The sequence below is a fragment of the Amblyomma americanum genome, chromosome 1, assembly GCF_052857255.1.
Source record: "Amblyomma americanum isolate KBUSLIRL-KWMA chromosome 1, ASM5285725v1, whole genome shotgun sequence".
Classification (NCBI taxonomy): domain Eukaryota; kingdom Metazoa; phylum Arthropoda; class Arachnida; order Ixodida; family Ixodidae; genus Amblyomma; species Amblyomma americanum.
The window spans coordinates 542,714,452-542,723,438 of record NC_135497.1 but is presented as its reverse complement, the minus strand read 5'-3'; the positions used below and the strand labels follow the sequence as shown (position 1 = coordinate 542,723,438).

General features: G+C 45.6%; 1 protein-coding gene across 1 annotated transcript; it reads right to left on the bottom strand.

Annotated features, from left to right (window-relative positions):
- Positions 1-1,422: 1,422 nt before the first annotated feature.
- LOC144107894 (uncharacterized) lies at positions 1,423-8,677 on the bottom strand. The gene is made up of 2 exons (XM_077641129.1): positions 8,489-8,677; positions 1,423-2,167 (listed from the first exon to the last, which is right to left on the bottom strand). The coding sequence occupies exons 1-2, from the start codon at positions 8,642-8,644 to the stop codon at positions 1,760-1,762; spliced, it is 564 nt and encodes a 187-aa protein (XP_077497255.1). The 5' UTR covers positions 8,645-8,677; the 3' UTR covers positions 1,423-1,759.
- Between the last annotated feature and the right edge of the window lie 310 nt (positions 8,678-8,987).

Here is an 8,987-nt window from a genome sequence, read left to right as displayed (position 1 = left end):
CTATATTCATTGAATGGCTGTGAAGACATCTCTGTCTACTTTATATGTTGCATATAAATTAGCTTTTAGCAGCTGTGAACTGACTGAGTACAGATGTGCACAGTGGTTTGAGAGATCTCAGCAGCCACAGTAGGAGGTGTATTATCACTCTGAGACACATCTCATGAACCACTAGGTGCTTCAAACTGCAACACTTTAATTTAGTGTAACGGCTCTTTCGTTACTACAATTGGTGATCTGGAGATCTTAACCATAGAATTGTTTTCTTTTTCCTGAGCTTTTTGCCCTTCACAATTCACTGCACTGGCTGCTCTATGAACAGATTTGCTCAGCAACCAAATTGTTCACATTAACAAGGCTTGACTGTATTCCTGTCCGTGCAGTGTGACAAAGAATTTTTTTTCAAAAGAAATTTACTGACGATTGCAATACTCGGTAATGCGAAGTTTGAGTTGTCCTTACATTGTGATCGCGTTAATGGTTCTTGTCTACGGCTCTTTTCAGATTTACGCTCACCTTAATGCACTTTGCTGCCTGCTTAATCACTACACCCTTAAACTCCCTCTAAAAAGTATGAGATCACTGCGGCACCTGCATTGGAGGAATGCGCAAACATTGACTCCTCCTCGCACCTCTTTGCCTCTGTTTACTCAACTCGTCACCTCTCTTTCAAATTTGGCGCCACTTTCGCTGTGGCCCCGCCCACTTTTTCTTATAACTCAATTTGTTCGAACGTTATCGTGATGAGAAGCTCGTGAGGGCACAAAACCGCAAACATAGCCATAAAATGCTTACGCATTCAAATTCGCTCATTCTCATCTTACACATTATCTGAAACATACATTGAATACACTCGTAAACTAACGCACTGTGTGAAAGACCACCTGACCTAGATATAATGCCCCACTTTAACTAAGCTGTCCTAATGTCCATGCATGACCTAAGGGTTACATGTCTGATTCGGGATCCAAAACTGCCAGGTTCAAATTCAGGGAGGGGATTTCCATCTCTCCAATCTACCACCTGCTCGCCGTGGCATTTCGCTCTGCTACTACCTGCCACAGCTGGCAGGTGGCGTGTTAGGCCACTGACTAGGAATCTAGAAAAAGAAGCCTGAGCTACGCTTTAAATACAGCAGGAGTTAAGGAACGGCACCTAAGAGCTGAGCTCTAAAAACAGCAGTGTGTATTTCTGCCCAAATGGCCTAACATGTGTAAAGACAGAAGGATGATGCTTTCATTTAAAATGGAGATTATGCGTGTGTTGGAAATGTCATTAGTTATGCGAATAGTCACATTAACATTCCCCTCTGTAATGCCAAATGGCCCTGGGGGTACTAATAAAGGAAAAGAAATAAAAACACTTTATGAAAGAATAACGTTGACTTGGTGCACATAAATTGCTATTTAAGTATTGCAAAAATATTTTAAGGTGGGTCCCTTGAAACAAAGCATGCACCATCATGTGGACGTTCTTATTAGCCTTGCCTAAGGTAGTGTTGTGTTCTTATGCTACAAGAAATGCTTCATGCTGCTGCCGTACATTGCATTCTTTGCTCATGCGCAGGACATGTCCATCAAGGATCCTGGCGCGACCGGGCAGACCCTTGTGGTGCCATGAAGCCGCTCTCAAAAACTGGCGGGAACTGCAGCAGGAGTGCTCGGGAAACTAGAGAAGTTTTCAAGAGCTACTTCTGCAATGAAGGCCAAGTTAGCTGGCAGTGGAAACTTCTGTCCAGGTGAAATAGAAATCTGTGTTTTTATTCCTGCATGTTGAGGACGTTTAACATTTCCACTGGAACACTGTGCCTTGATAAATTAATTTTTACAATTGCCTGATGGGCATTTAGCATGGCCAACTGACGGTCTGGCCCTGGCGGTATTTGGCGGACAGCATGCGCCATCATGCTGCCAATTGCGTCGCATTCGTCATTGGCCGCCAGGCGTTGCTGACTCCTCTGTAAAGTTTCCACCGCTGTTGTCAGCAGAACTTTCCTTTGTTCTGTCTCTTCATCATTTCGCCTTCTCTTTTTTCCAGGCCTTGAAGTCCCCTCTCCAATCTGCTGTGCTGGCAGACTTGGCTCTGCACAGTTTTGTGGCGAACAAGGAAAATCCATTTCGTGATCTGCGGATTCGTTGTTCCAGTGCTCGCACTGCCGTTCAGTCTCCTAAAACAAAAGGACACAAAATCTTTAGTCAAAACTACACAGGCTAAACTGTATCTTATTTAACGTATGGGGCCACAATTGAAACATAGTTATGCTAGTATTAAAATTCCCAAGGCGACTCAGGGACGCTACAGTGAAGGGCTTCAGAAATTTCTACGACCTTGGGTTTTTTAACGTACACTGTCACTGTAGTAAACAGCTGCCTTGCTTTTCGCCTCCATCGAAAAACGGCCATGGCGGCTGGGATTCAGCCCGTATCCTTGGGTTTAGCAGTCGGGCACCCTAACCACTGAGCCATCGTGGCCGTACTAGGATTTAATGACTAATTTATCCCATACAGTAATCCCCAATGCTCAAAGTTGCACATTGTCACATATCATAGGGAGTTTAAAATAAAATTATGGAGGCAAGAGGTTGGCAATAAGGATAACGTGGATTAACCGAAGACTATAGAAGATGAAGAAGCATTCGGTAAGGTGGAGAGAGATGATTGGTGGAGAAGAGAAGGAGAAGACGACAAGGCTTACATGGACTAACGCCAAGGCTATAAAAGGACGACGGAGAGCGAGGCACAAGGGGGAAGAACAGAGAAGCGGAGGCTCCGGCGGATCAGGGACGCTTTGGCTTGAATAGTGCGACGCAGGCTACTGCTCCGGTGAGCTCGCGTTCTACGGCAATGCATCGTGGGCTTCCTGCTGTTCCTGAGCCCGTTCTGGGGAGTTAACTGAGGACGCTACCACCTGCTACAGCCAAGTGTGTCTCCAGCGCTGTTGCCACCCATTCGGGTGGTGCCCCCAACGCCAACAACACTGGCATCAACTCCAAGGACGCTTGGACCGGGAGCTTATACGACACAGCCAGCGACGCCAGCCTCAGCACGTCGAACGCCATCTAGAAGCCGGCTACTGGACGCATGCAACGCCGCATCCGGACAGAACGAACAGTGAGCACGAACGCCGACCGTTAACAGTAGAGTGCTAGTAGTAGACGCTGGTAGCAGTGTTTCCGGGTCGTGTGTATTTATAGTCTTTTTTGTGTTAGTTTTGTGTGCTAGTGTGCATGCCACGTAGGGTGTATTAAATGTGCGTCTGTGTGGGTACACCTGTCGCCTAGTCCATTCTTTCGGTCCGAGTGTTCTCCGAGAAATACGTGACACAAATCGAGTATGCGAAATGGTCTATTGCAGGGTTACTAATTAATTTTGACCACCCGAGCTCTTCTGCACTAGTATAACCCAGTAACATTGCCATTTTTATGTGCTGCTTTCCCCGAAATGCAGCAGCCGTGGCCAGAACTTGATCCTTCATCATTGGGCTCAGCAGCCATTTGCCACTGATAAAGATATTGAGATGAATACTGTGGATGTAGTCATGGAAGAACTGTACGATGTAAAGAAAAAGGTTGAACATTAAAGCCATCTATGGAACAATGAGTTGATAATTGATAGACATCAATGTCTTTTGTATCCATTTGTAATCCTTTGTGACGAAAGCTCTTACTATGAGTAACCTGGCTCTCTGCCACCTATTTTAATGTACCCAGAGTACGGCTTTTGTTTCTGCAGTGAGCTACAGTATAACGCAAGACACAGTCTTTTGTTAGATACGGGCGTTGAAACAATCATTTATGAATAAATTTTTTGCAAAACAGTAAGAGATTCGGTTGCACCTCATACGTTCATGTCTTTATTTCATTACCCTTTTTTACAGTTCATAGAGTTCTTGAGTATTGACTGGTTATGCTTTGTTAAACTTGTTTCCTTCACTTCTTCACTATTATATCCTGCACTGTTATATCCATATTTTCTGTGTTTCTTTTCTTCTGCTGTGATCTTGTTTTTGAGGTGCACTGTAGTTGCTCAATCTTGATTATATAAAAAGCATCTGCTGTTCTCCTTACACAATGTTCTCTTTGTAGTTTTTAATGCAGTGTCCCATTGCTGTTACAGACTGTGGAACCCTTATCAGTACATCTTAAGGAATGTGTGTATGACTGGTACACCATAATTGCAATAAACAAAGATGTACCTTGCGCTAACGGTACTCAAGCGCAGAAAGGCAAAACACAGTGCAAAGGCTTTTAATAGCTACACGGCATGATTACTGCAGTGTCACTGGACACATGTGAAAATGTCATAGTGCAAGTGGTCACATTCGTTGAGGATGTAATGCCGTAGAGAAAGACCAGTATGTTGAATATTCAAGTTCTTTTTTTCATACTGAGCAATGCCTGTCCTGATGCTTTCTTTAAGAAATAATGCTAAAAGGCACACTTTTTGTTCTGTTCAACTTAACGTTTTGCAAACTTTCCATAAATTTCCGACAGTTTTGACACATAGGTAGTGCTGACACCAGGCAATGCAGTCGTGCTTCATTAACATGTACACCTTAGTTCCCAAGCCAAGCGATCCATAAAGGAAGCCATCTGTGAAAATAGAGCCTACTGGGGTTCATGTAATCTCGTCGCATTAATTGTGGTCAGCCATGAGAACAAAATATAAACTTTTTTAGCCATATTTTCATTTTGTATGTTGCCATTAAGAGAGAGAGAAAAAACTTGAATGGAACACTAGCCAATGAACGCCAAGAGAAGTCCATCGCCCCTAGCCGTCGGCCGGAATCCCTTGGGACACAGCAGCAGCAAAGACTTGACCAATGATGTCCTGCTGGAAGTTAGGGTCTGGGCTACAGAGCAAAGCCTCCCAAGGGTTCTAGAGTGCGCGAACTCTCGTACTTAGTCAGACATGTCCACACTATGTGGACCAATGTTGCTGCCTTGTCGCAAAATTCGCACTGTGATCTGAAGACTTCAGGGTGCCACTTGCTGTATAGTACTGGGTTGGGAAAAAACCCCGCCTGTAATTTTCTCCACACAACCTCCTCTTTCTTATTGAGCTTTCTGTCCACTGGCGGGTGAATTTGTCGATTTAGACTGTAGTATAGTGCGATTTCCTGGTACGAGCGCATATCCTCTCTGCTGTTTATAGTTTCGGTGACTTGGGAGGTTTCAGGAGTCAACCGGCAATTGAGACTTCGGGCGACTAAATGAGCCTCCTCGTTTCCTCTAAGTCCTTGGTGAGCTGGTGCCCAAACCAGCAGAACCAGTTGTCTGGGTCCTCCTTCCGTGTTTAATATACGGACGGCAGTCTCCATTACCGTCCCCAATTCATTTACAGCGTTTTTTGAATCACTGATGACCACCCTAAACCCCCTTAGCTCATGGTCAAGGCTATGGCCACTTCCTCTGCTTCTGCGGTCTCAACGCCACAAACTGTGCAGCATGCCACCAGTGTTCAGTCTTCCTCCACAGGCGCGTGTGCCGCTTTGATCTCGTATACTGCAGCGTCTGTATACAGGACATCCTGCCAACCGGCATACCTAGTTTGTAATGCATCTGTTCAGTCTTTACATCTGCCTTTGTGAAAGGCAGGGTGCATGTTTCTGGGCAGCGGAGCGATTTTAACCTTGTCCTTGATTTGTCGCGGAATGTCTCTTGAGTGCACATGCTACTGCTTAAGCTCGTAGCCCAATCTGTCTAAAATTTTCCTCTCCATTTTATATCCGAGTAGTCTTTCATGCTGCACTGTAACGGCAGCCTCAGTCAGCTCCACGAGAGTGTTCGAGACCCCTAGCTTCACGTCTGTCAGTAGACATGTTCGGGGGGAGTCCGAGTGCCACCTTGATGCTTTTCCTGATAATAACATCTAGCTTGTTCCGTTCCACTGTGTTGAGATTGAAGTAGGCTGCCACATACACTATCTAACTGAATACGAAGGTTTGTGCAAGTCTCAAGAGATTCGCCTCCTTCATCCCAGCGTGCCTGTTTGCTATTCATCTGATAAGATGACGTGTTTGATTTGTGCTGGCTTCTAACCTAGCAAGCGTTTCGTGTTTCGTCTGTTCGCCTGAATTCTAAGCCCCAGGACGTGGATACTGACGACCGCGAGGATCTCTCCGCCGTTGACATACAAGCGGATGCCTGCCTCGTGCTTTTGGTGAAGCCGTCATTTTCCGAGGGGCATGAGGAACAATGCTTCCGGCTTTTTGGCTGAACATTTAACTCCTTTAGGTTTCAGGTACTCTTCAATGATGTCAATTGCATTTTGTAGAGAGCTTTCAATTTGCCGGTCGCCTATCTTGTTTATCCATAATGTTAAGTCATCTGTGTAACTGGTGTGGTTTAGATTTCCAATTTCCGCCAACTGGTCGGGGAGTCTCAACATTACAATGTTGAAGAGGGTTGGTGATAACACCGAACCCTGTGGAGCCCCCCCCTGTCACCCACTGTAATGTCCTCGATGGAGTCTTCCCCTAGCTTGAGAGCGGCTTTCCTGTTTGTAAGAAAGTCCTTAATGTAGTTGTTCACTCTCCTCCCGACATTAAGTGAGTTCAACTTCTCCAAGACCGACACGTGCCTCACATTGTCAAATGCCTTTGCCACATCCAACACCACGACCACTCGAGTCTCGGGTTTGCTTGTCTATGAATTGCTCCTTGAGCTGCAGCATCACGTTGCATGCTGATAGCTTTGGTCTGAAAACGATCATGGTGTCCGGGTACAGCCCACTGTCCTCTGTATACTTATTTAGCCGAGTCTGAAAGATGTGCTCCATAAGGGCAGGAGGTTAGCGATATCTGTCCGATGTTCTCGGAGCCCGGTTTCTTCCCTGACTTGGGAATTAAATAAGGTTTCTGAGTTTACACTCCTGCGGTATCGTCCCCTTCTCCCAGCAGTCCTGCATGTATGTTGAGAGGTTGGCGATAGACCTGTCGTCTAAATTACGCAACATTCTGTTTCTCACTCTATCAGGCCCTGTTGCTGACTTATACCCTGTCACACGGGCACCGCAAAGGCCTTTGAGAGTCAGGTCTTTATATCCAAAGTCATAAGGAGTGCAGCTACACGGCACAAATGTTGTGCCTTTGCTGCTAAGGGCCTTGACCCGTCCAAGACCTTTGGAGCCCAAAGGCGCGGCCTTCAAGAACCTGTGATCGCAGTGCCATCCAATGTGAAAAAGTAAAATAAATTAAAAAAGAACGTAGATGCAGCCAAAAATGTTTGAAAACATCTTCAAGAAATACGAAAGGTGTGTCTGGCTTTTCTTTTTGTACGGGTGTTTATATTTTATGCCCAGATTTCAAGACAGTGAAAGTGTTGCAGCAACACCGAGTGCCTCTGGTGGCCAAGGCAATGCACAAAACCTGCTGCTGCTGATGAGAGTAGCTGTTGCAGTCCTTTTAAGGAAGCAATCAGAATAAAAAAAATTGTCTGAGCTCAACGAATGAACAGAATACCCCACTTTAATTTTAAAACATTCACTTAAGCCGCCTCGAGCACAGCAGCGGGTGCTAAGTCTGAATGGCTGTTCCACCTTTGGGCTGCACCGTGTAGCTGCGTCACTGCTCCTTTAAGCTTTCGCTCCTGTGGTGAAAAAAGGTGCCTTTGCTGGAAAGGCCTTCGAGGAATGCCGTGTGACAGGGGTATTAGCCCAATATCTGTTTCTGTGCATAGGGGACGGCAGTGAAGCGGTGATTAGTCAAAAGCTGGGAAGTTCCAAGTGTGTTATTGTGGTTGCCATTACTTTTAAAATATTTAGATACAGTTCGATGTGCTCCTGAAGGAGGCTTTGATGTAACAAAGCAGCACAGAGGACAGTAACTCGTGCAACATGGCAAATGATGGGGCCTTCCGGACAGGCACCATGACACTGGAAAGCACTAAACCACAGAGCAGCCGTCATGCTAGCTTTTTTACTCCCTTGCGGTGGTGTACAGCAATAAAACACAAGAATGGAAATACTTGGCAGGGGAAGTCGATATTGTGTTCTCAGTGCTATTCATTTTAATGTGACAAGATTTCCAAGAGGCTGTGCGCACTTTCACCCTGTTTACCGTCCGGGCAATGAGTTTCCATTAACAAGGTTAAAATGAATGCAAAAATTTGGGTTTTTAAGAAAATGCTCATAACTTGAGCCGCGCATGTTAAAGAATATTGTATTGATGGGGCACAACTGTACACCAGTGTAGACATAATGTAATATGGCCTGCAGCAAATTTCTGTTGTCTGTGTAGGCCACGATTTGCTTCAGGCCAGCTTGATTGAAGATGTGATGCACTGTTGATTTCAAAAAGCATGCCAGTTTTCATCCTGTAACATGCTTTATCAGAATGAGTTTTGAACATTATTTCAAGATTCGGTGACATAACACTTTATCCTCGATGCTCAAAAAACAGATGTGTTACTCAAAATGCAGCTTCAATACAACACATTTAGAAATGCCCCTGCATACTCGCCAGCTATCAAGGAATAAACACAACATACCTCCTCTTCTTCCTGCGTGTGGAGTGTCGAAAAACTTGGCTGCGAGGAGCAGGAGCTATCCAGGAACATCAGGCTTTTGTAATGAGCCCACTTTGGCTGGTAGATCTCGTCCGGGCTTGCGCCGGAGCGGGCCTTGATCTTGCGCCTCTCGCGCATAAATTGTGTTTGCAAGTTAGCGAACCGCGCGCGCACTTGGGCAACTGAAAAGTAACGTCAGAAAAGGGAGCATCGGTACAGCGTGGCAGTCAAATAAAGTTGGTGGCTGCTGTTTGATTTCTCGTGCGGACGACGCCAAGCCATATAGTTAATGCAATCGACGGTCGGGAAGTCACGACGCCACACTAACCATAAACAGTGCTAAAAAAAACAGCAGACACCACAGCATCAAATATAGTCTCCGATACTCCGCGCAACGTGGTATGTTTCCGTACGTACCGGTGAATTGGCCTCCGAGTGCCTCGCATACCTCCGCGTATGCTACTTCATTAAAGTCGCGGCG

Excerpts from the sequence above, each read along its gene's own strand:
- LOC144107894 (XM_077641129.1), bottom strand. The coding sequence starts at position 8,644 with ATGCGCGAGAGGCGCAAGATCAAGGCCCGCTCCGGCGCAAGCCCGGAC. Across the intron at positions 2,168-8,488 it reads ACACGCAGGAAGAAGAGGAG|GAGACTGAACGGCAGTGCGA; the intron begins GTATGTTGTGTT and ends CTTTTGTTTTAG.